Source organism: Pseudopipra pipra, chromosome 11 (genome assembly GCF_036250125.1).
Source record: "Pseudopipra pipra isolate bDixPip1 chromosome 11, bDixPip1.hap1, whole genome shotgun sequence".
NCBI classification, from domain to species: Eukaryota; Metazoa; Chordata; class Aves; order Passeriformes; family Pipridae; genus Pseudopipra; species Pseudopipra pipra.
In genome coordinates this window covers 12,378,740-12,402,759 of record NC_087559.1, presented here as the reverse complement: position 1 = coordinate 12,402,759, position 24,020 = coordinate 12,378,740, and the positions used below count along the sequence as shown (strand labels likewise).

Below are 24,020 nucleotides of genomic sequence, written 5' to 3'. Positions count from 1 at the left end.
CTGCCCTGACAAGTGAGATTTAAAAATAGTGTAAAAGTTTCTCAGAGTTAGTCATTACACTTGAGACTAATCCAGTGTACTAAATCATTTGTGCTGAATCTGGATTCTTGATCAGAGAGTCAGTGTGTCTGAACTCATTGCGTATACAAGGCAAGTTTGAAACTGTTAAATGTTCTTGATGCAATTTGGGTTTAACATCACAAGCTCTGGCTCGTTACAAGTGCACTGAGGGCTGAAAAACTAAACAAGCTCACTTATGCCTCAAGCCTTGTGGAACCAATACATGGTTCTGTCTTAGTTCGGTGACTGCAATCAGACTGTAATCCTCTTTTGTCTTCCACTGCTGTATATTTTCACCTCCCGGGTGAGCTTCCCAGGGTGTTTTGCAGTTGGTGAGAAATACAAGGGAAGGGAGATGTGTATCCTTGCTTTAGCATTTCCTACAAGTTTTCTTCTTTGGAGGTATCTTTTTATTGAGTAATTAATTCCTCAGGCTCTCCTGCACCAGTTTATGCTAGGAAGAGATTCAAACCCCTCTGCAACTGCTGCTTTCCAAGTTGCTCTGTTTCTCTGCAAAAGCAGCTGGCTGTGCTGAGCAGTGTGCTCCCAGCAATGCAGCAAAGATAACTCCTGACTAAAGGGCTGCAGCTCTTCAGGGGTGCCTGGCTTATGCAGCCTAAGGTGGATTTTATAGATGCTTTTTCCATGTAGAACTTGAGTATCTGGGCTGATCTGGACTAGGAGCCATGCCCAGGCGACTGGCACTGGATGCAGAGGGCTGTTGGGTGCCTGCTAGGAGTTGAGGTTGAGATGCTGGCATCTTCTGGCTGCAGTTGTGATGGCACTCTGCCTTGTAGTGAGTGCCTGTTGTATTTGCATGCTGTGGCACTCCATGCTTCCAGAAACACAGCATCTCCCCAGCTCCGAGGATTGAGAGGTTTGCCACATAACTTCTCCTTGGTAAACAACAAGCATTCAGACTGGGGATCTAAAAGATGGTGGGGGGGAAACCCACTCAGGAGTCAAGAGCGTTATTGCTTGGCAGAGACACCCAGGCTCTAAGCCTTGTCTGGGACTTGGAAAGTGTAGCCTGGAATTGGTGCAGAGTTGTTGAGCATTTGGCAGCTGAGTCCCTTGGTGCTGGAGGAACTGAAGCTCTGATCTCACTGGCAGGTCCTTTGTTGTTTGAGCTATCCAAGGGTGTTTCTGTTGCTCCACTGTAGCAGCCTCAGTCCAAGGGAATCAAAACTGGGAAGTGTCTGGCATGATGGAAGTGTCCAACCTCAGTGCTTTTCCTGAACCTTGGAAAAGTGAGATCTTTTGCTGGACTTCTCCCCTCCCCTTCCTGCAGTTTCCGCTGACCAGTGAAGGACAGTGGCAGTGCCAGAGGAGGGAGTTGGAACCATCCCTAGAACCATCCCAAGTTCACTGTAACTGGAGATGGCCTGGGTGACCTAATAAATCTGTTTCCTGGCTCCATGGACAATGCGGGATTGTTCAGCAGGGCTCTTTGGCCAGTTTAGTTTTCAATGGCTTAAGTGTTTTATTTTGCTACTTCACTTGGAAGGTTACTTGGGATCCCATTAGACTGTGCTGATAAATTTAGCCTGGTGTATGAATTGGCCTTTGCTCTCTCCCCTTCTGCACGGTCTCATCCTCTTCTGGTGAATTCCCTCTTTGAACCTCACACCTTCCACCTACCTCTAGGCAGTTTCCTTTCCTCCATGACACCTTGACATTCTGTCTGTTGGCTGTCAAAAAGGAGGATTTGAAAGGAGGATACTGTGCTCATTGTGGCATCCTGTGCAAGGCTCTGTGCAGTTTACCTGCCCGGTGGCTTGTGTCCACCATGCAGAGCTATTCCAGGTATGTAAACTCCAGCAGTGAAAATGGAGAGCACTCACTAGAGCTGTGTGCTGAGCGCTCCGTGTTTCCCTGTTCTCTGCAGGAAAAGCTGCCAGTACCCCCAGTGCAAGGCTGGGCAGATGCACAGGGTGGATCTGCTTGTGGAGCAGGCAGCCCCTTTGATATGTGAGATGCTTGTTTGGGATCCGGGTGCTTGCCAAGAGAGGGGCCACAGCAGCCAATTGTCAGAGTTGCCTCACCTGAACTAATTACCCGCCCTGGAAAGTACAGTTGATACTAATCATAGGTGCTGAGCCAAGCCTGTCCTGGGGAAGAAGGGAGCTGCAGGGAGGCTTTCACAGAAATGAGAGGCTTGGAGCTGTGCCACTCTTTGGTGCCAGAGAGCTTCTGGGAGGAGAGCCCACAGCCCTCTGGGCCTGCTTCTCTACCTGCTCTCCTGCCAAGGCTGGTGAAGCAGTGGGAGCCATAGGTGAGTGGGGGTTAGGAGACAGGGCAGCAGTGCAGCTCTGTGCTGCATCGTGTTGCTGGAGCCTGGCTCTGCTCAGACCCCTGGTGCATCAGCATGGCTGTGACCAGGGGCCTTCTCCCCCAGCCAGCTCCTGAGAGGGAGTGTGGTTTGCTCAGAAGAGGGATGGGTTCTCCTTGTGATGAAGCGTCTCAGCAGGGCTGCAGGATTGCCAGGCTGAGGGTGGTACCTGGTGCTTGGCAGACTCATAGACTTGCCCTGCCCAGGGCTCCTACACTTCACCTTACCCTTCTGTGCACTACTGGGGCTTTATACACCAGAAGAGAGGAGCAGTGAGCAGTGGTATCCAGACACATATACAAAGATCCTGTTTCCTATTTGGAAAAGGAAATGCCTCGTGTAAAGCTTTAGCGTGTTCATTGCGTGGAAAAGCAGTGGACAAAAGGCCCATCCAGGCCTGACTGCCAGCTACAGCCAACCCAGGCTGCTCTGAGGCACGAGGCATGGTGGCAGGACTTGTCTTTGTCTCGGCTCTGTCTTCAATGGTGTATCAGGAAGGGGTGACTCAGAGCCCTGAACATCCTCATTAAAAGCTGCTTTACCCCACGTGCCATCCAAAGAGGATCAGTGGTTCTCACTTTTCCATGCAAGTCTCTGCTTTCCAGTCCTTTCCTCTTATATGTTTTCCTTCCTCAAAGCTCTGAGGTTTTTAGTGGGGCTGCCAGGCAGAGGTTTGGCTTTGCTGTCCATTCAGCCCATCAGTGGGGATGCCCAGAAAAGCTACTTCAGGCGTGGGGCCTGGAGGAGGATCTGCCCAGGCTCCTTACCTGCCCAGGAATGGAAAATGGAGCTGCTGGCCCAGCGCTGGGCTGCTGGGATGGCAGCACAGGGAGGTTCCAGCCCTGGTCTGTGAGAGCAGGAGGGACTTTTTCTGTACAAGGAGGTATCAACAGTGTTGGATCACCTCTCAGGTGCCCTGAAGACACTGCTCTTGCTCAGTGTCCCACCATCCATCGCTGAGCCTCTGCTGTGCTCTGGGGTTATTTAAGGTTCCATATCCTGCTCTGATGCAAGAACTGCACAGCACAGACAGCACAGGGACAGTGAAGGAGGCTGGATTGAATGCCACATGGCCTGATTTGAGCAAGGCTTAAGACACTGAAAGAGGAGCCTGAATATCTGAGCACTGTTCTTGGTTCTGCCAAGAGCCTGCAATGTGATGCATTCAGCTTTTCTGGGTGCTGTGTTGTCCTGCTGTGATGGTGGGTGCTGACACCAGGTGCAGTGCACAAGGAAAAGCTGCTCCCTGTGCACTGCCCTCAGCACACAGTGACTCAGGTGTGCAAAGCGTTTTGTAAAACAGCCCCAGTACTGTGTGCACTCACTGCATTCTGCTTTGCATGTGACTTTTATCCAGAGTAGGCACTTGGACAATGCTGTAAAGGGAGCGTGCTGCTTATCTTTGATTTGTTACATTCAGAGAAGGATGAGTTTACTCTTCTGGGGGGTATTTTTTTCTTCCTTATTTGAATGTTTAATCCAGGGAATTAAAGTTATGTTGCTTCAAGATTTAGCAGTTGATGTATTTCAGCTTCAGAAAAATGCATTCTGAGTTTCTCAGGGTGCAGTGCACAGTTTGGCACCGTACAGACTGCTGTATAAACAAACCCATGGCCCCTCCATTCAGACCGAGTCGCTCTTGAGCAGAACTTGTAGTGATTGAGAAACAGACCTGGTGCTACCCATGAAGCCTGGAGGGTGGGATTTCCAGGTAGGGATAACTGCCCGTGGGTATGGTGAGCAGGGCTGGTGTCTCTCACGGAAGGCTTGGTGAGCAGTAGCTTTAGGAGCTGGAGTAGCAGGCACTGTGTCTGTGGCAAGTTTCTGCCTCTGCTCCCCTGGCAGCAGGATGCCCTGGTGTGCCAAGGGGCTGTCAGGGAGAGGCAGCCCGTGAGTGTGCTTGAGCCCTGGGCATCCAGGATCCACGTGGCAGTTCTGCTTTTCCATCCCTTCCCCCACTGGCTGCTGCAAGGCTGGAGGTCCCTGCTGCCCCTGGCAGTTGTCCGCTGTGGTTCTCAGTCTTCCTCTGCTTTGTTTACAGCTGTTCCAGATGTGCAGTGCTTGGCAGGAGCCCCTATGACATGGGAACACAAGTATCTCCTGTTCCTGCCTCACACGCATAGCGGTGACTCACAGGTGACCTTGCCCCAGCTTTGCTAAGGGGGATGGAGGATGAGGTCCTCGTGGTTCAAGGTGACTCCAGAAGGTGGTGAGGGGCCAGAGACAGGATGCTGCACTCTTCCCTCCTTCATGGAAGCACGGGGGGTGTGCAGAGGTGCTGGTGACACTTTTTCTGCAAGGAGCTGGAGCTCTGAGAGCCCCCCCATTGTCATTCCCCTGGGAATGCGCTCTTTTGGGTGCAGTACCCCCACTGTCTTTGGGTCCCCCACCTGGGCTGCTCAGCGTTCCCCCTGGAGCTCTGCAGCATCCTGCCCCATGTCCACCCCACAGGGTCCTTGTGTGGGGTGTACATGTCCCCCCGCCTTGTGCCATCCCAGTGACGCACCCTCCTGCTCAGTGGAGGTATGAAGTCATCCTGGGGGGGCCTGGGGAGGGAGGAGTTCCCATGGTGACAGACAGCGATTCACCCGACGGGGCAGGGCGGGTGCTTCGTCCTTTTTATTCCTTTCTTCTGGAGTCGGGCACCCAGCCAAAGAGCTGAAGGAGCAATGGCCCAGCCTCGCGGGGGAGAGACATGAGGACAAGTCTGGTCTTGTGAACTGCACAAATTCCTCTGGAGCACAGTCCCCCCTGCAGCCTGGCTGCTGCCCCACATGGAGGGGCGATCCTGACCCCTCCTGCAGCCTTGGTCCCCTGGATGTGGGGTCCCTGCAGTTTCCTCACTACCCCAGCAGACTGATGACCAGACCTTTATCGTCCTTCCCATGTGTAAAACACTCAGGGCAGCATCCTGCAGCTGCTGGGGATCCAGCACTGTTAGCCAGCATACCCCTTCTGCAGGCAGGTGCAGGTAAAAGAGCTTGTGTCATCCATGTGCCTTGACCAGCACACAAGGCTTTCCAAAGCCCCTTCCCCAGAGGCTGCAGCATGGTCCCAGCTCTCCAGAGGTAAGTACCCTGTCCTGTGCCCCTGCCTGGGACAGGCAGGGTGTGAGCTGTGCCGTCCCCTCCCTGGTGAAGCACATGCCCATAAGTGTCTGCTGGGCTGCAGAGCCCCCCCAAACACGTCTCCTCCCCAGCCCTCGGAGCTGCAGGGGATGCTTTCCATGGCTCTGCTGGGCACCCCTTGCACAAGGAGCAGCCAAGCCCCAGGAAGAGTGAGCTGGGGGCTCTTTTCATGAGTCCTGCCAGAACTTTATAAGAAGCTGCAGGTATTTTTTAGGGGGGTGTTGGTGCAGGTTGTGAAATACTTGAATAGAGGCTGAGAGGAAGAATTGAGCAACCACTGCATCCTCCCAGATGCCAGACTTGCATCCCAGATGCAGAAGTGGGGAACTAAGAGCAGGATCAGCTGAAAGCGGAGCAAGTGAGGGACAGCCTTTCCCTGGCACAAGGGAACTGGTTTTGGAGAGCTGAGGTGAGCAAACTCCCTCTTGGGCAGCTCCAGAGCGGGTCTCTCTTGCTGTCACTTGTGAGCACAGGCCAGTGTGCTACTCTGCCACGGGCAGTGGTGCCAATGCTTGTGGGCTGGCAGCAGGAGGGACTGAGCACAAGGCGTTAGTAACTCGTTATTTCCATCTCTTGGGAAGGAAATGGCAGTCCACAGTGAGCCCCTGAGGGCTGGCTCCTTGGACTCACAGCTATTCTTTTTGGCAACGCTCCTCCCCTGGGAATACAGCTGCCCTGAGTTCCTGCAGCCGGGGAGGCATCTGGTGTTGCCGTTGGAGGGAGGAACAAATACTCCCAGCCCCATCAAGCTGTGTGAACCCCCCACAAGGAGCAGCTTCTTGCAGCACAGCTGGCAGCATCTCGGGAACGGCTCCAGCTTCCCAGGCCCGCGTGCTGCCTGTCTGCCCTTCCTCCTCCCTGCCTGGCGAGCAGTTTCAGTGAGCCCCTGCCACCGTGCTGCTCCCCTGGCACCCCCTGCCATGCTGCTGCCCATTCCTGCAGGGTCTTCAAGGTCTGTGAGGGCTCCCACAGCCAGGTTAGGCTACAGCTGGCTTTGTGGCCCTGGGTGCCGCACTGGGAGCTGGGCAACTGCTGTTTCCCAGAAGAGCTCAATGTTAGGCAGCAGAGCAGCTCCCATGGACAGGGAAGGTGGTGATGCCTTCCCCAGCACGGGATGGGGAGGGATGGGGCAGCCATGGCTTTGTGGTGCTTGTCCCCTCTGATGTGGTGTGGGGGCAGTGCCAGGTTTGGGATCTGGCAGGCAGCTTGTGGCAGGGGCTGCTGTGCTGCTGCAAGTGCCCCAGCTCTGCAGGGCTGGGCTCTGTCCTGAGCTGCTGTGGACACCCCTGCTTGGCTGCTCCCAGGTCAGTCTGGTTTGAAGCAGAGAGCTGTGGTACCACCCTGCCCGTGGTGCTGGTCTGCATTCCTGTGAGGTACCTGGCAGCAGTGCTGTGGCTCCTGTGTGCCCCTCCAGTTCCCTGAAGCCGTGTGCCCCTGGGAGCCAGATTTGGAGCAGTGTGGCAAGCACCCTGCAAGGCCAAGTGACAGCCCCCCAGCACCCAGCTGGGGCTGAGCCGTCCTATCCACCGCACAGCTTTCCAGAGGGATGCTGGTGAGGGCTCGAGGCAGCCAGAGATATGGTACCTTAGTGTTTGCAGGTAAGATGATCCCCTCACTTTCCCCAGCGCTGCAGGGAAGCACCAGTGACCTGGCCTTGCCCCGGGCTGCTGTCCCTGGAACGGGGCAGCAGGAATGCCACCTTTCACCTTTGCATCTCATCACCTGGCCCGAGGTGCTGCGCTGCTGATGATGCTTGTCCCTGGGGACCCCCGCAGGGTTGAGCAGGCAGGCTGGGCAGCTCTGGTGGGTGCAGGCGGGCACGGGCTGGCTCAGCCACCCTGCGTGTCGAGTCACGCTCTGCGCACCGTCCGCCCAGCCTACACATGCCCTGAGTGTGCACAGCGTGGGCTGGCAGCGCTCCCTCGGCTTCCCTTCATCTCCTCCTTCCTGCAGACACCCAAGGGGAAACCACTCCCTCTGCTCTGTCAGTCCCTGCTCTTGCACTGCTTTGGGTCCCTGGGTCTCCCTTCATGCACCCCAAGCCTGGCTGTGCCCCAGGTGCTGCCAGACACTGCCTGCTGTTGCCTGCAAACCCTGCAGCCAGGGCTGGGCTGGGAGCACCTCGATCCTCATAACCCCAAGGCAGGGAATTCATCTGCCTGTACGAAGAAGCAGGAGTTTCCCTTCCATAGCTGTGTGTGCTGGGCTGTCTGGGGCATCTCTAGGGCATGAGCACCCCATGGGATCCTCAGCATGAGGAAAAGCAGCATTAGCTTCACACAAAGGTGTTGAAGGAGCTTTGCTGCAACTGGTCCCTGCATTTCCACTGTCTCCTGCATCCTCATCCTCAAGGGCAAGCAAGGCTGATTTTACTGAGCCTGGACCCTGCTGCAAAGTTGGTGCTGTAGGGCCAGGACTGAAGGGGAGCAGCTCTTGCCTCAGTAAGTGGAGAAGCTTGATTCCTGCAGATGAGCTGGGCTGTGTGAGTGGTCACCTGCAGCTCCTGTCTGAAGCCTGCTTAACCCTTCTCCCTGCCTCTCCCTGGGTCCCTGACACCCACCCCCAGCCACTGTGCAGCCCCAGCATCACCCAAAGCCCAGACACAAGACGCAGCTGAAGGCAAGTTGTTAACTGGCAACTCTAGAACTCCATGCAGTGCTGCTGGCTCCTCGTCCTGCTTCCATCATCCCCATCATCACCTTCTCCTTCTGGCATGCTGGCCACATGCCATTGCAAAGCACCGCTGGCCCTTTGCAGATCCCTGGCGGTGCCTGGCTCTCCTCTCTCTCGCTGTCCCTGAGAGCCAGCCTGCTGTCTTCTGACCAGGGCTGCCTTCTCCTGCCTGACTTAGCCAAGGGGGGGTCACATCCTCATGGTGTTACCGTTCTCCCTGAGCTTGTTCTGCGTGGCCAGCAGGGCCTGGCCACATTCCAGTGCAGCTTCGTGCGATGCCGGTGTGCGGCCGTGCTGGCAGCAGCCTCCAGACACAACAGTTTACGGGCAGGAAAAACTTCCCATCCTTTCACAGCAGTTGTGGGACAGCTGGGACACGCACCCACCCCACGTGGAGCCCTGATCTGGGGGCACAGTGGGCTCATCCTAACCAAGCCCTGCTGCAGTGGGACCACTTGCCTCCATTGACCCCACAGCTGGGAGCATCCCCCTCGCTTTGGGCATCCCCAGAGCCACTGGGCAGAGAGGGCAGCTCGCGGGTCATGGCTTCACCCTGATGTCATACTTTGATTCCTTTTCCTGCAGGGATGTGGCTTTGGGCAGCAGCAGGATAGGGGGTGCTGCAAGCTGTCCCCTGCGGCATGGAGGAGCTGGGGGTCTGCTGTCTGTTCCCCTTGCATGAATTGCAGCCTGGAGGGGCTGGCACAGCTGTCTCCCACCCCAGATCCCTTGGAACAGGTCAGTAGGAGGTAAGGGGTGACCAGTTACCCACTCTGGCCTACTTTGTGGCCCCTGGGCTTGCTGGGGTGTCCCATGGGGTGGCACAGGGGTTCCCCAAGGCTGCACTGGGGAACTGAGTGTGATGCTGTCCCTCAGGGCTGTCCCTGAGCTGACTGGAGATGATGGCAAGGGGTCATGGGCCCCTTTCCCAGGATGCTGGTACTGGGTGGCTGGGTGCCACAGCATAGAGCTGGCAGTGAGTGGTGCAAGGAGACATTCCTGGAGCGTGTCCCAACTGGCCCCTGTGGCAGGCGAGGTTCCCCCTCCGGGCTCTGGACAGCTTCTCTTCTCCTCACCCGCCTCGGCACCAGCTCCCCGCTGCTCGCCTCTGTCTGAAAGCTTCCCAATTTAAAAGTGCCTGGAGAGGGGGTTTCTCTCTCCCAGCACCCACAGAGCTGCCCCATGCATTCCCACTGGCTGGGGAAGGCCTGTGTCATGCTGGAGTGAGGAGCACTGCAGGATCACTGTAGGACTAGAAAACTGAAATCCTGTAAGAGTTGTGCTGAATCCCAGCCTGTGCTGGATCAGCACCAGAGGCAGTGGCTGTGGAATGTGGAGGGGGTGAGCAGAGGATAGGGCACAGACCCCACAGCACCACAAGCACAGCTGGCTCTGCATCCCAGCACCCGTCTCACCGTGCAGCATCTCACCATGATGTATGTATGACTCATCCCACCCGAGAGAGCTAAAACCTCACCTGGGGCTGAAGAAAACAGATTCACTTCTTGCTTCCCACTAAAGCAGCGGTGAGGCCTCACGCCTGGCAAGTGTGGGCAGGGAGAAGCTCAGCCCTGGTGCTTCCCTTGTGTGCACTCTCAAAGTGGGGGGGCTCCTATGCCTGGGGGTGGCGTGACCTCCTGCTTGCCTGAGCAGGGTCAGTGGGACCTGGGGATATGTTTTTTGTCTTCTCGTGATCTGATCGGCTGGTGAGTGGCATTTGGGGACCAGGATGGCATGCACAGGCAGGAAGCTGGGGTCAGGGTCAGCCCTACAAACTTTTATTAGTGTCAGGGAAGAGGAGTCAGCGTGCTTTGGGGCTGAGCCAGCTGGGAGATGGGGAACCCCAAGTCTGGGCTACAGGAGTGACTGGTGGCCTGGCTGCCAGCCTGCCAGGCTTCAGGAAGGGCTGACAGCCTCTCGGGATGTTCCCGGAGGGACAGGCTGCAGCGGCGCGGTGCGCCGGGTGAGTCACTCGCACCTGGTGCTCTCGCTCTGCAGAGGCAGTACCGTCCCGCGCCGCGGGCCGCGGATTCCTTCCCTGGCCCTGGTATGCAGGGGAAGCTGGGAAACACCGCAGAGGGGGAGGCACTCTGGTTTTGGGGACCCAGCACACCTGCGTACCCCCATCCAGTGCCAACGTAAGCGGAATGCTGCTGGCAACATGGTCAAGATGCTGTCCATGGGGGATTGGGGTTTGGGGACCACCCCAAATTGGTGCCTTCCACAGTCGTGGGGGCCGAGGTGGGAGGCAGAGCCCCTGGCATGGCTGTGAAGTGTCGCTGTCCCGGTGCCGCTGCCTGCGGTGCCCGCTGGGCGATGCTCGCCCCAGCGCTGCCCCCGTTTGCTGGGGTGACCCCCGGCCGCCCGTGCCCTGTCGCCGGCACCGCGCCTTGGGGCTGCTCCACCAGCTCCGGGCCCGGGGCCAGACACAGCGCCCTTGGCAGGCCCCTCCGCTCCCTGTTTAACGAAGCCCCTTGTCTAATTGGGACAGGCTGCCTTGTCTTCATTAAACGAGCTCTGGCTGGAGGAGGGTTTGGGGATGGTCCTGACCTGAGGATGCGGGACTCACGGCCGGACTCACAGGGCTGGGGCAGGCAGGGGGAAACCTGTGACCACGGTGAACCTCGGAACCCCCTGGCCAAGTGTGGGGGCCAGGGCTGGGGTCTAAGGAGAGGAGGGCTAACGAAGAGGAGGGGATGCACTGCTTGCTGCGCCTTTAAGAAGAGCTGGGGCATCGCCACTCCTCCCCTGCTCGGGAACAGCGTGTGCCTGGGAAAGTTGCCTACAGCCGACCCTGGAGCATCTTTGCTCCGTGGCCGGTGGCCCTACCCCGGGCCCCCAGCTGTGAGGTGGCCCTGGGTCCCAGCGACCCCCACTGTCGCTCTCCTTGCTGCCTGCAAGAAGATGCCCCGGGACCTACCCACTGCCCTGCCAGGAGCCGGAGGGGAGCCCCTGCACCGGTGGCTGGGAGGGTACAGGTATGTGAGATGCTGGGGACAGGAGAATGTTGGGTGACCAAGGGGACAGAGCGCAGGTGGCATGAGGTGCAGGGCAGGACCATGAGCCAGGGTCAGCCTCAGGTGAGCACAGACACCAGGGGGGAGGATGGGGTGCAGTGTGATGTGCCCCAAGGAGCAGCGTGGCCCCACAGGGCGCCCTGGGGGTGAGGGGCGCCCTGAGGGTGCACCAGGGTGCACCCTGGGCTGTGGAGGAGCCCCAGGGCACAGTTCCACCAGTCACTGGGTGGGCAGGAAGTGAGACCAGGGCAACAGGAGGTCCCTGCTCACCTTGCTGGGCATCCTTTCCCTATTGCCTCCTCCCAGCAACTGCAGCCACATCTTCAGTGGCCAGTTTCTCCAGCTCTGGGGTAGGTTTCAGGTACTGGTCTGCTCTGATAACTGTTGGGAGATGATGTCTAGAGCAGGGCAGGAGGATGCCCCACAGATGGCTCCAGGGCAGTTCCTGTACAAGAACCGTGGGTATTAGAGCCCTACGTGCTCCTGCCCCCAAGCTGTGGGGGCAGGAAAGGTCCCAGCCAAGGCCTGGCGGTCCTGAAGCCTTGTGGGAGCTCTGCTGGTGTGGGGAGCAGCCCTCTGAGCTGGTGCTCAGAGTCAGCCTCTAACACGGAGGGGGTCAGGGGCTCAGGTCCCTGTGGCAGCTCCATCCAGCTCTGCCCAAGGTGAGGCCCTGGCATCACATTCTCCTGAGATGGATGGAGGTGAGCAGCCAGCTCCTGGCTGGCAGGTCCCAGAGCTGCTCATTTTCCCGGAGGATGCAGATGCTGGAAGGAAAACTGCCTTGGGCCTTACTGGAGTCCACTCGGCCCCTCAACGAGGTCTCGGCAGAAAGTCCATCAGAAACGCCCCCCGGGGTCCAGACCTCTCCTGCTTCATCCCGGCCTCGGAGCCCTTCAGCCCCTGTGCGTGGTGCAGCCAAGGGCGCCACTTGATGGGGGACAGCCCGAGGAGCCGCTTCCCTTTCTTCCCTCCCAGGGGAGCGGGTGGGAAAAGCCCTCTGGGGGGGCCGGGCTGGGCGGGGGCCGCGCCGCTCCGCTCCCCCCCCGGACCGCGCTCCGGGCCGCCCTCCATAAAGGGGCGGGAGCGCCGGGGGCCGGTGCGCGCCGGCACCGCCTGCGCCCGGCTCGGCTCGGCACGGAACGGCGCGGAGCGGTGCGGGACGGAGCGTCCCCGCGGGGACGGCGGGTGAGCGAGGGGCCGGGCCGGGGGTCCCGCCGCGGGCGGGCGGCGCTGCGGGGCGACCGAGCCTCCCACGCGGGCACCCGCGGGCGCTCGCCCACCCTCCCGCGGCGGGGCTCGCTCCGCCCGGGCCGGGCGGTGCTGGGGCTGGGACCCGCCGTGGCCATCGCGGGGGTGTCGGGCCAGGTGTGCCCCGGCGCCGCGTGGGTGGGAAGCGGCGGGGCGTGGGGCTGGCGGGCAGGGCTGCCCACGCTGGCTCCCCGCTGCCCTAGAGCACTTTCCTGGGGCGGAGGGAGCTCCTGCGGGCGGTGGGGGGACCGGGAGGCAGGGGCGGCCGGGGTGCGCTGCTGCCGGTGCCGCGACATGGGCAGGGGAAGGGTTGGCGAGAGGCAGAGCCCGGGCTGGACCGGGAGGGCTGGAGTGGGGCCAGGCGCTGCCCGTATCTCCCGCACTCTGGGCAACCCCACCGAGTGTACACGGGCCAGCTGCTGCCCGCCTGCCTCGACCTGAAGCGGGGCTCTCCCTGCGCCGTGGGGTGCCTGGGACGGCACTGGCACCCCGCCCTCCCAATGCTGCCAGGCGTCCTGGCACAGGTGGTGCTGGGAACCTCCCGGACTGCTGTCCCCGAGGTGTGGGGCTGCTGTGGGGCAATGGTGGCAGCATCCTCTCTTGCAGGCTCCCACGATGAGCGGCCAGCTCCTGTTCCTGGCTGTGCTTCCCCTGCTCCTGGGTCCCCTGCCTGCCACGGCGCAGAAGAGGAGCCAAGGTGGGTGCTGAGCACTGGGTTGATGATGAGAGGTGGGATGATGAGAGAGGGCCAGCACCACCGTGCCATTTTGCTGTTCCATGCCCTGAGCACTGTCACTGTCCCACAGCCGTGTGCGAGGATGTGCTGGAGGCTGACATTGCCTTCCTGGTGGATGGCTCATCCAGCATCGGCAGGAACAACTTCCGCACCGTCCGCACCTTCATGGATGACCTGGTGGGGCCCTTTGTGCAGGTGGTGGGTGAGAAGGCGGTGCGCTTTGCCGTGGCACAGTACAGTGACGACCCACGGTGAGCCCCGGGGAGGGGGCATGTGGGGCAGCAGGGTGGCAGGGCTGGGAGGTGACATTGTCCCTTTGCACCCCCCCAGGGTGGAGTTCACCTTCTCCCAGCACACTGATGGCACAAGTGTCCGGAGGGCCATCCAGCAGCTGAGCTACAAGGGCGGCAACACGCGGACTGGTGCTGGCTTCCACTACGTTGCTGACAACTTCTTTGGCCCCACACAGCTCCGGCCCGGGGTCCCCCAGGTACGTGCAAGGCTCTGGCAACATGGGGAGAAGTACTGGGTCCATGGGCCCCATGCTGGGTCTCACATCTCTTGCCCGGCCTCCACAGATCTGCATCCTCATCACAGATGGCAAGTCCCAGGATGATGCCGAGGGGCCGGCAGCAAAGCTGAAGAGCCAGGGGATCAAGATCTTTGCCGTGGGTGAGCGAGGCTTCAGCTCCACATGAGGGGGTCTCCTGCTTGATTCGGGTCCCTCCCTCACCCATCATCTCCATCCCTCCCAGGGGTTAAGAACGCTGACCACAAGGAGCTAATTCGTGTGGCCTCAACGCCTACCGAGGCCTTCTTCTTCTACGTTGGTGACTTCAAGCTGCTGAGCACGCTGGTGCCACTGATGACACGCAGGGTGTGCACGAGTGTCGGGGGCACTCTGCGTCTGTTGGGTATGGGCCCCCATCCTCCTCCCTGATAGGAGCCAGGCTGTGCTCACCATGGGTGCACTCTTAGCACCCATCCCTACCCAAAATGCCCTCCTGGCCATCCCATCCCAACAGATACATGTCTGTGCTGCCCCAGCAAGGTCTCCCCTCTGCCTCATGCACCCTGGAACCGACAGCCCTTGCTTCCCCACAGATGGGCAAACCCACACCGGCCCCTCCAACCTGGAGATCCTGGAGCGGGGCTTTGACCAGCTGCGGATCCGCTGGACGGCAGCCAGCGGTCCCGTCACTGGCTACCGGGTGCAACACGTGCCACTGACGGGGCTGGGACAGCCCATCATGGCAGAGAGGCAGGAGGTGAGTGCTCCTACCTGGCTGCTCAGAGTTCCTGGGGGTCCCTGGTGGCTCTACATGTGACCTAGGGATGGCAAGGGGGTGACACTCTTCCTGCCCAGGTGAGTCTGGGGCCACGGGAGACGAGCACTGTGCTGCGGGGACTGCGCGTGGGGACGGAGTACCTGGTCACTGTCACCGCCCAGTATGCCAACAGCATCGGCGAGTCAGTGTCCAGCCGAGCACGGACCCGTGAGTGTCCATACACTTGGGGACAGGGGTGAGCACAGGCACTGGGTGCCCACAGCACATGAGGCTGGGAGCTCATCCCTGCTCCTGTTTGCCCCCAGAAAGCCGTGCTGGCTCCATGCTGGATTTTCGCGTGGTGGAGACTGGATCAACCTTCCTGCGGCTGGCCTGGCAGCCTGGCCCTGAGCTCCCCCAGGGCTACAGCCTCAGCTACACTGTGCAAGGTGAGGGGATGGTCCCTATGAGGGTCGGTGCTGCCTGGATGCTCTACCTTTGCACAGCAGCCCCATGGGCACGGGGAGTGCATGGATGGGGGTTGATGCAGGGAGGCATGCCCAGAGTGCTGCGGGTGTGTGCACGCCTGCCTTTGCTGCAGCAGCCAGCACACGTGCGTGGGCTGTGGGGCACACGTGTGTGCAGGGCTGTGGAGGCAGCCTGTGTACTCCTGGAGGCTTCATGCACAAGGCTCAGGGTGTGTGCTTGGGTGTGCATGATGGCCAGGGGCCTGATGCGTGCACCCCAACTCAGGGCTGGGAGCACAGGCACATATCTGCCCCTATGACTGCTGCATGGAGGGGGCAGGCAGCAGACCCCCGTCCCAGCCAGGGGCTGGGCTGAAGCTGCACACCTGGCAGCCCCACCCTGGCCCTGGGTGATCCAAGGGGTGCCCCTGCCCTGGCCCATGTCCCAGCCTCTCCCGGTACTCCCCACCCCTGGCAACAACTGGCATCCTCAGGGCAGGATGCCAGCCCATAAACACCCCTTCCCTGCCGGGCCTGGTGTGTTCCATGTCCTTGTGCCCACCCACACTCCTCTGCTGTCCTTTCAGGAGAAGCCCAGGGGGAGGAGAAGAGCCTGGGGGCCAGTGCACAATCAGCCACACTCAGCAACCTGCGCCCCAACACGGAATACGTGGTGATGCTCCGACCCCGTTATGCACAGCAGCCTGCTGTCCCTGCCACCCTCACCGCCAGGACACGTAAGCACTGCCTGGCCCTGGGCTCAGCCAGGGTTAGGGATGGGTTCCCAGCACAGGGATGTCCTTTCAGTCACTGTGCCTTATTGGGATGGGGCTGCTAGGCCCACTGCTGCCTGTGGGGGTGGGATGGAGGTAAGCATGACTACAAGGTGATGCTCTGAGCCCCAAAAGTTGGTCCCAGGGCAGGGTGCAGCGCTCTGTGCTTCCAATTTCCTTTGCAGCCTTCTGGGAGTGTGTCTATCAGAGCTTTCCTCACATGACGTAAAAAATTCTGACTGAAAAAATGCAGTGGTGTGTTTTTTTTTAATTTGAGTGTGGTGCTCTGCAGGAGGAAAATGTGGTTTCCACCAGGAAAGAGAGTGGTGGAAAGTGAGTAGAAGTGAGGGTGAGGCCCCCGGGGCAACACCTTTACAAGCCTCAAATTTTGGCAAACCAATTCCTTCAGCTGCCCCAGGCAGTCTTAACCCATAGAAAGTATTTAAGGCATTAAGAGGAAGGCTTTGAGCTCCACTTTGCAGGAGTTTCGTGCTTTGAAGGAGCCGCCTGGGCGTGGGCTGCGCTCAGTGACCTCAGTGCAATTCAGCATCCGTCAGCAGGGGCAAAGAGGGGCTTCTTGCCCCTGAAGCAGGCAGTTTGCAGACGAAGGTGATTCACCCTGCCCCTCTCATGTGGGGGATGGACAGGCACCTCTCTTCCTGCAGGACATCCAGTGGGTGTGCAGCACTTGGCTGTCCACAACATCTCAGCACAGAGCATGCTGCTGGCCTGGCAGCCTGTCAGTGGTGCCACCGGCTACCGGCTCTCCTGGGCAACCCTTGCAGGTAGGTGCCTGTCCCAGAGCTTGTGGCCCCTAGGAGGAGGGACAGGAGGGGGCTGGTGGCACCTGCTGCCCAAAGTCCCCAGGGGACTGCTGCACTGGCTCCCACAGGGCAGGACAAGCACAGGGTGGACCTGGATGCTGGTCGAACGTCACACGCTCTGGTGGGGCTGCAGCCCAACACCGACTATGTGGTGACAGTGGCCCCGCTCTTCAGGGAACTGGAGGGGCCCACAGCCACCGTGCGGCAGAGGACAGGTAGGTGTTGGGTACAGGTGATGCCATCCTTCTGCTGGCCTGTACTCTGCCCTGGGATGAGGCTGGGACCGTCTGCCATCGCCCCACATGCTGCCTACCCTGCTGTGTGCAGGGACTGGAGACATGCTGGCGTTGTGGCTGGCAGCAGAGTGGCACAGGGTAGCCTGGCCCATGGGGTTCCTCTTGCAGAGGCAGGTACGGACCAGACGCTGCAGACCAACATCCTGGGTCCCACATCCATCCAGGTGCTCTGGACCAGTGCCCGTGATGCCCGTGGCTACCGTCTAGAGTGGAAGAGAGCCACAGGTGGGCTCAGGGTGCCCGTGACCCCTGAGGACCCTCCGTTCCAGTAGCTGGCAGTGACCCTTTCCTCCCCACAGGACCAGAGCCCCCCAGAACAGTGTCTCTCCCCAGCAGCACCAATACTTACCAGCTGACTGGGCTGAAGCCAGGCACTGAATACCGCATCACCCTCTACACGCTCTATGATGGTGGGGAGGTGGCCACCCCCGTCACCACCTTCCAGACAGGTGAGTGACTGCTGTGGGTCCCCTGGGTTGTCCCCCACTTGGCATTGCTCAGCTTGGGGTTCCCCTTGGCCACAAGACCCCTCAGCTGCCTGGTCATGGCCCAGGATGACTATGAGGGGCTGTGCTGTCCAGGCTGTGCAGCTCCAGCTGTGCCTCACGCGTCCCCTCGCAGGTGTGGAGGGGCCCGTGGGCGCTGTGTCAGACCTGCGGCTTGTTGAGGAATCGGGCAGGTGGGTGCGGCTGAGCTGGACCAACGTCCCTGGTGCCACCGAGTACAAAGTGGTGGTGCGCAACAACCAGGGTGAGTCTGTGGGCAGGGGCAGGGGTGGCACCTGGGGGACCCTGACCAGCTGACACTGAGGGTCCGCACTGCCCTGCTCCTGGCAGATGGCACGGAGAGGACGAGGCGCATCCCAGGCAGCCAGACGGGGCTGGAGCTGGGTGACCTCCGGGAGGGCATCACCTACCTGGTGCGTGTCTCGGCGCTGGCAGGCAGCCGGGAGGGCAGTGCTGCCACGCTCCCCGTCCGCCTCAGTAAGTCCACATCTGGCACCAGGATTGCTGGTCCTGGATTTTCCCACTCCGGCATGCATTTGTCCTCTATCCCCCTGCAACCCCTTGAGGTGGCAGGGTGGCTCTGGGGTCCCTCTGGATTCCCCAAGGTGACGCTGTGGTGCCATGGGGGGTGCAGAGTACCCAGCTGTGGGCAGCATCTCGGAGCTGCGGGTGACAGAGGCCGGTCCCAGCCAGCTGCGGGTCACCTGGCGAGGGCTGCCAGGCGCTGGGGGCTACCTGCTGACGTGGCGAGGCAGTGACGGTGAGTGTGTGGACTGTGAGATGCTATGGTGGTACTGGCGGAGCCCTTCCTATCCCAGCCATTTGTGTTAGGTCTGAAGCAATCCCGCTTCCTCCCTGCTGACCCCACCACCTTCACCATTGAGGGGCTGCGTGCTGGCATCATCTACACAGTCAGTGTCTCGGCCATCATGGATGGCCGCGAGGGCAGCCCTGTCACTGCCACGGGACGGATAGGTGAGGTGTCCTCCTGCCCGTCAGTGCTGTCTGGTGCCACTTGCTGTGAACCCTGGTGACAGTGACCCCCTTGGTGTCACAGCACCTGAGCAGGTGGGGACAGTGACCCAGCTGGAGGTCCAGGCATCCAGGAGCAACGTTGCCCGTGTCACCTGGGTCGGTGTGCCAGGAGCCACTGCCTACCGCGTGGTGTGGAGCCGTAGGGATGGTAATGTGGGATGAGGATGGGACTGGGCTGTGAGTGTGACAGGGTGGGTGGGCTGATGCCACAGTCTTCGACAGGGGGCTCGGAGAATAGCCAGCGAGTTCCTGGACACACCAACTCCTTTGACATTCCTGACCTGGAGGGAGGTGTCTCCTACACTGTGAAGGTGACGGCACTCATTGGCAACCGAGAGGGCAACCCCGTCTCCATTGTCGTCACTACCCGTGAGTGCTGGGGCAGGTGACAGCATTCCAGGATGGCACTGGGCACCCTTGCCCCTAATGCCTGTCCCTTTACCCCACAGCGGAGGCAGTCCCACTGACCCCTGTCAGTGGCTTCCAGGTGACAGAAGCCTCGGAGCACCGCCTGCGCCTGACCTGGTTGCCGGCGGATGGCAGCACCGGGTACCGCCTGGTCTGGCGCCTGGCTGAAGGTGAGTGTGGCCGGCCAGCACCCGTGCAAACCCAACAGCCCCCACCCACACCTGCTAACCTCTCTCTGCCCCTTGTAGGGGGGCCCCAGCGCAGCCAGCAACTCCCAGCCACCTCCAGATCCTATGACCTGGCGGGCCTGGAGCCAGGCCAGCGCTACCAAATCAGCATCACCAGCCTGGCTGGCAGCCGGGAGAGTGAGCCAGCCACTGTCACTGCCATAACTGGTAAGGGACTGCCTGGTGCCAAGGTGGCATCAGCTCCTTGACACATGGCTTGAGCCCAGAGGGGCACCCAGGAACTGGGCTGTCCCAGCCTTGGGCTGGGGAGGGAGCTGGGAGCAGGCTGAGGGCTTCCCCATGGGGCTGGGACACCATTTCCTCCTCCTTGGCAGCTGCCTCAGGCCACATCACCAGCCTGCGGGTGACAGAGGTGCGGAGAGATTCGGTGACACTCACCTGGACCCCAGTCCCCGGTGCCTCTGGCTATGTCCTTTCCTGGAGCCCTCCTGCAGGTGAGATGAATGAGTGGCCCCAGGATGGGGGGCAGCATCCCCGTGGGGGCACGCTGATCCCTCTGACTGTCCCCTGGGTGGCAGCTGGTGGGGAGAAGGGGCGGACACTGCCCAGCGCTGCCAGCTCCCAGCAGGTCTCCGGGCTGCGCCTGGGCCAGCACTACACCTTCACCCTCCGCCCGCTCCTGGGGAGTGCACCAGGCACCGAGACATCTGTCAGCGAGCGCACAGGTACGGTGTGGTCACTGCAGGGATGGGCTGGGTTTGTCTCCCCTCTTATGGTGGCTTCACCCCTTCCCTGCCCACAGTCTGCAGGGATGCCCACGGTGATGTTGTCTTTCTGGTGCATGGCACCCGTGACAGCTCCTCGGGTGCCGATGCTGTCCGCACCCTTCTCTCCAACACCGTGTCTGCCCTGGGGCGCCTGGGCCCTGAGGGCACCCAGGTAGGGTGCTGCTGCAGTGGTGGGGACTCAAGGGCATGGGCAGGCCACGGTGCCCACTGCTCCTCTGCACCCTTGCAGGTGGCTCTGGCCACATACAGCTACCGCAGCCTGCCCTGGCTGCTCCTCAACCGCTCCAGTGACCTGCCCGCCGTGCTGGAACAGATCCGCACCATGCGCTATGAGGAGCCCAGTGGCAATGCCATCGGTGAGGGGCTGCACTGGGAGCTGGGGCAGTGGCTGCCAGGATCCTGCTGACTGTCCCCTCCTCCTTCTCCCTCTCTAGGGGCAGCCATCACCTTTGCCAGGACCTACCTGCTGAGCCCTGGCGCAGGGCGCCGACCCAGGGTGCCAGCAGTGCTGGTGGTCTTGGCTGATGGCCCCTCTGGGGACGATGCCATCGCTGCAGCCAGGGATGTCAAGGCTGGGGGTGAGAATGGATGGGATCCCAGCAGGGTGTGCAGGGAGTTCTGTGGGGTGCTGAGGGTGCTCTTGGCTCAGGGGTGCAGGTGCTGGCGGTGGGCTTGGAGGGGGCAGACCGGGAGCAGCTCCGGCGCATGGTCACCAGCGAGGACCCGCGGTACATCTACCATGGTGACAACCTGGCAGAGCTGGAGGGAGAGCTCACCGATGACCTCTGCACCATCATCTCCACCAGGGTAGGGTCAGAGTGCCTCAGGGGGTGTGGACTGGGGGCAGCCCTATATAAGCCAGGGGATTCTCCCACCCCTGGGTTCACACAGGCTTGTCTTGTCTTGCCAGCCAGAGCCAAAGCCGAAGCCCTGCACTATGCAGTGCCCCAAGGTGAGCATCCCCACTGTCTGCCATGCACAGAGGAAGCTGCCCAGCGAGGAGTCGAACAGCTGGGGTGCCAGCCCATAACCCCTTCCCTCTGTCCCCTTGCAGGGCGAGAAGGGAGACCGTGGCGAGGCAGTGAGTGCTTTGGTGTCCCCACCCAGCTGGTGGCTCTGGGGGGCATCTACATCCCCTAAACCACACTGATGCTAGCCCACAGGGGATGCTCACCACTGGCTTTGTTTCTGCAGGGACAACAAGGACGGGTGGGACCACCAGGCCCCCCTGGCCAGCCGGTAATATCCTGCTGAAGGGGGGGAGATGGGAGACAGATCCCTGGCAGGGGCAGTGGCATAGTTCCCATCTCCTTGTTGTTCCCTTGTCCCTTTGTCCTGCCAGCAGGTGGGAGTGGGGCAAGAACCTGTCCAACCCTTGCCACAGGGGCAGACAGGGAGCACCTCTTGACCACCACCTGCCACCCAGCCCATCCTCTCCACTCTCCCTCCAGGGTCGCCATGGGCTGCCTGGCCCTTCAGGACCCCCAGGGCCACGGGGTCCACCAGGAGAGAGCATCGAGCGTCCAGGCAAGAAGGGGGACAGGGTGAGTACAGCTGACTCCCTCACCCAGGCACCCCAGGGTTCCTGGGCATAGTGACCTGGCCCCCAGGGTCTCTCTGTGGCCCTCATCCCTCTGTTCTCCTCCTCACCCAGGCTGGAGGAGGGATCACCTTGAAGACCCCCAGTCCAGCCCCACACTGGTCCCTCACATCCCAGTTCAATACACAGGGGAAAGGCACCCCTGAACCCAGCTCTGCCATGGGGCTGCCCTGGGCTCCCAGTGCCAGAAGCAGCACTGCCTGGGGCACTGGGGGGGTCTGGCAGTGCTGGAGAACATCAGGTGCTGGTGTGATGCTTCTCTGTCCTGCAGGGATTCCCTGGAGCCGATGGAACACCAGGAAGCCCTGGACGCCCAGGGAATCCTGGATCACCTGGGCAGCCGGTAAGTGGGGATGTCCCTTGGGTTTGCTGCTGCATGGTCGGCTCTTCCCATCACCCTGCCTGCTCCCTGACCCGGCCTCTGCCTACCTTTTCCTTGTACTGTCTCAGTAGCTGGCAAAGTCACTGCTGTCTCCTGTGTGTGTACCCAGGCCAAGTGTACTGGGAAGGGACTATCTCTCCCTATTTTGGCTGGAGCTCCCATCCCATGCCATCCCATCCCATGCCATCCCATCCCTGCTCCCCCAGCTGGCAGGGACATGCATTCACCTCCTGAGCTGTTGTTTTCCAGGGCATCCAGGGAGTCCCTGGTCCCCGAGGGGATCCTGTGAGTATGGCCTCAAGCCCTCCCCAGACCCACTCACACCCAACACCCCTTCTCACTCTCATCTTTCCTTCCCAGGGACCACGGGGGCCAATGGGACTTTCTGGCCCAAAGGGAGAGAAAGGCGAACCGGTAGGTGATGAGCAGGGGCTGCCCCATGGGGGTCCCTGGGGAGCAGTGGGGACCCTGGTGGGCATATCTTGGTCCCTGGCATCTCCTGGTACTTGGTGGCTGGGTGACCCCAGGGTCTCCCCATCTCCCTGCCAGACTCCTGGTCTTGTGGCACTGTGGCCCCTGTCCTGCACTGAGGGCACAACAGGGCACATGGGAACATTGATTTTTCCTCCCTGTCCTTGTTCAGGGAGAGGCCAGGGTGATCACAGACGGAGAACAGGGACTGCCAGGCCGGAGAGGGGAGCCAGGTGTACCGGTAGGTCTGGGGGTATGGATGTGGAACCCCCAGCCCACGTCACAGGCCCAACTAATGGAGCATCTCTGTCCTCCAGGGCAACCCCGGCCCCCCTGGGATCCCCGGCCCACGGGGGCCCCTTGGTGATCCAGGCCCCCCTGGTCCACTTGGACCCATGGGGCCACCAGGACCTCCAGGAGAGTTTGTAAAGGTATATCCTCCCAGTGCTGCGTGGGAATGGCTGGGGGGATGTGTGGGCAGATGGATGGGAGAACAGCCAGCAGCTTGGAGCTGCTCCCCTGTGGACTCCTCCTGGTCCTGCTTATGGGCTGTGCCCCCACCAGCTGTATCTGCACACACTTACACCTGCATGAGCTGTTGCTGGCACTGGGCAGTGTGGGGAGAGGCACATGGTGTGCACGTGCCCTGCTACCACTGATGATGGGCTCCGCCCAGTGTGTTCCCCTTCTATTTGAGTAGGGCATGGGAAGAGCATGGACATGCCCTTATTTGCAATTTTGCCCTCACAGGGAGAAAAGGGTGACCGAGGGGAAAGGGTGAGTGTCTCTGCATTTCCCTAACTCCTCTGCTCTTCTGGATGGAGGTCCCTTGAATGTCCAAGGGCACTGCAGCCCTTTAGGGTGCTGGGAAGGACTGAGCCCCCAGTGCAACCACACAGGAGCTGACCCCTGTCTCTGCAGGGCCCCCCTGGACTTGTGGATGGGGCAGCACCTCGAGGGGAGCCTGGATCCCCGGTGAGTCCAGCCCCTAGGCCAGCAGGGACAGGAGAAGGGAGCAGGGCTGCAGTGGCTGTGTGTTCCCAGGGCCAAGCTGCATCCCCAGGGGCTGAGCTGTTCTGTCTTGCAGGGCCTGCCTGGGGACCCCGGGCCCCGGGGACCTGCCGGGCCCCCCGGCCTGAAGGGAGAGAAGGTAAGAGAGGATGCTCCCTTCCTGGGGCTGGACCTCACACCACTCTCCAGGGGGGATTCCCATCCCCACCTCATGGGCATCCCCCTGTCATGGGAGTGGCTGTCACCTTTCCTAATCCCCAGGGTGATAGCACAGAAGGTTTCCCAGGGTCACCTGGCCGCCCCGGGGACCCAGGAGATCGGGTGAGTTTCCTGAGAGAAGGTAAGGCGAGCAGGAGCTCCCATGCTGGTGAGCCAAGGCCCGAGGGCACCTGCTTTGGACAGCCTCAGACAGTCTCTACCCTCCTTTGCAGGGCCCTCGGGGACCACCAGGGGAGCAGGGCAGGAAGGTGAGTGGTGCAGGGACTGAAGGGATGCTCTCACCTTGCCTTTGGCAGGATGAGAAGGGCTCTGGGTTCTGTGGCAGGAACCATGGTGTCCCCCCATGGGTCCTGCTGCCCTTGACCCTGTTTTCCTCCTGCACCAGGGAGACCGTGGGGCGCCAGGAGAGCTGGGAGAGACGGGAGAGAAGGTGAGATGGCACTGGAGAGGGACTGTGCCATTCAACAGCATTGGCGGGTCCTGATGTCCCTGTGGCTCCGTGGCGGCTGTGTCTGGGGATTGCTGTCAGAACCCAGTGGTCTTGGATGGGATTCTGGGGCTCAGCTGGGCTCTGAAGGGCTCTGGGGCAG

At 60.7% G+C, this 24,020-nt stretch overlaps 1 protein-coding gene across 10 annotated transcripts in view; it reads left to right on the top strand.

Annotated features, from left to right (window-relative positions):
- The first annotated feature begins 10,778 nt into the window (after positions 1–10,778).
- The window catches only part of COL7A1 (collagen type VII alpha 1 chain), a 31,323-nt gene continuing 18,081 nt past the window's right edge, over positions 10,779–24,020 (top strand). For 5 of the 10 annotated variants that reach the window (XR_010433453.1, XR_010433456.1, XM_064667542.1 and 2 more), the window contains exons 1-43: positions 10,780–11,171; positions 13,065–13,155; positions 13,265–13,445; positions 13,525–13,684; positions 13,773–13,866; positions 13,950–14,108; positions 14,299–14,462; positions 14,561–14,690; positions 14,789–14,911; positions 15,517–15,666; positions 16,368–16,487; positions 16,595–16,741; positions 16,931–17,047; positions 17,122–17,271; positions 17,444–17,572; positions 17,659–17,805; positions 17,963–18,088; positions 18,160–18,303; positions 18,386–18,511; positions 18,586–18,732; positions 18,813–18,941; positions 19,020–19,166; positions 19,334–19,453; positions 19,538–19,684; positions 19,762–19,898; positions 19,977–20,103; positions 20,182–20,325; positions 20,397–20,554; positions 20,658–20,699; positions 20,802–20,828; positions 20,942–20,986; positions 21,199–21,291; positions 21,619–21,690; positions 21,979–22,014; positions 22,090–22,143; positions 22,373–22,441; positions 22,518–22,631; positions 22,951–22,977; positions 23,122–23,175; positions 23,288–23,350; positions 23,473–23,532; positions 23,643–23,678; positions 23,816–23,860. Coding sequence is in view for 7 of the 10 variants with exons in the window: in XM_064667542.1 (XP_064523612.1) it covers positions 13,074–13,155; positions 13,265–13,445; positions 13,525–13,684; positions 13,773–13,866; positions 13,950–14,108; positions 14,299–14,462; positions 14,561–14,690; positions 14,789–14,911; positions 15,517–15,666; positions 16,368–16,487; positions 16,595–16,741; positions 16,931–17,047; positions 17,122–17,271; positions 17,444–17,572; positions 17,659–17,805; positions 17,963–18,088; positions 18,160–18,303; positions 18,386–18,511; positions 18,586–18,732; positions 18,813–18,941; positions 19,020–19,166; positions 19,334–19,453; positions 19,538–19,684; positions 19,762–19,898; positions 19,977–20,103; positions 20,182–20,325; positions 20,397–20,554; positions 20,658–20,699; positions 20,802–20,828; positions 20,942–20,986; positions 21,199–21,291; positions 21,619–21,690; positions 21,979–22,014; positions 22,090–22,143; positions 22,373–22,441; positions 22,518–22,631; positions 22,951–22,977; positions 23,122–23,175; positions 23,288–23,350; positions 23,473–23,532; positions 23,643–23,678; positions 23,816–23,860 (4,542 nt within the window). In the remaining 3 variants the exon portion in view is untranslated. Of the gene's footprint in view, positions 11,172–12,177; positions 12,396–13,064; positions 13,156–13,264; positions 13,446–13,524; positions 13,685–13,772; positions 13,867–13,949; positions 14,109–14,298; positions 14,463–14,560; positions 14,691–14,788; positions 14,912–15,516; positions 15,667–16,367; positions 16,488–16,594; positions 16,742–16,930; positions 17,048–17,121; positions 17,272–17,443; positions 17,573–17,658; positions 17,806–17,962; positions 18,089–18,159; positions 18,304–18,385; positions 18,512–18,585; positions 18,733–18,812; positions 18,942–19,019; positions 19,167–19,333; positions 19,454–19,537; positions 19,685–19,761; positions 19,899–19,976; positions 20,104–20,181; positions 20,326–20,396; positions 20,555–20,657; positions 20,700–20,801; positions 20,829–20,941; positions 20,987–21,198; positions 21,292–21,618; positions 21,691–21,978; positions 22,015–22,089; positions 22,144–22,372; positions 22,442–22,517; positions 22,632–22,950; positions 22,978–23,121; positions 23,176–23,287; positions 23,351–23,472; positions 23,533–23,642; positions 23,679–23,815; positions 23,861–24,020 lie in introns of those variants that run through there. The other 5 variants (XM_064667538.1, XM_064667535.1, XR_010433455.1 and 2 more) reach the window with 4 other exon arrangements.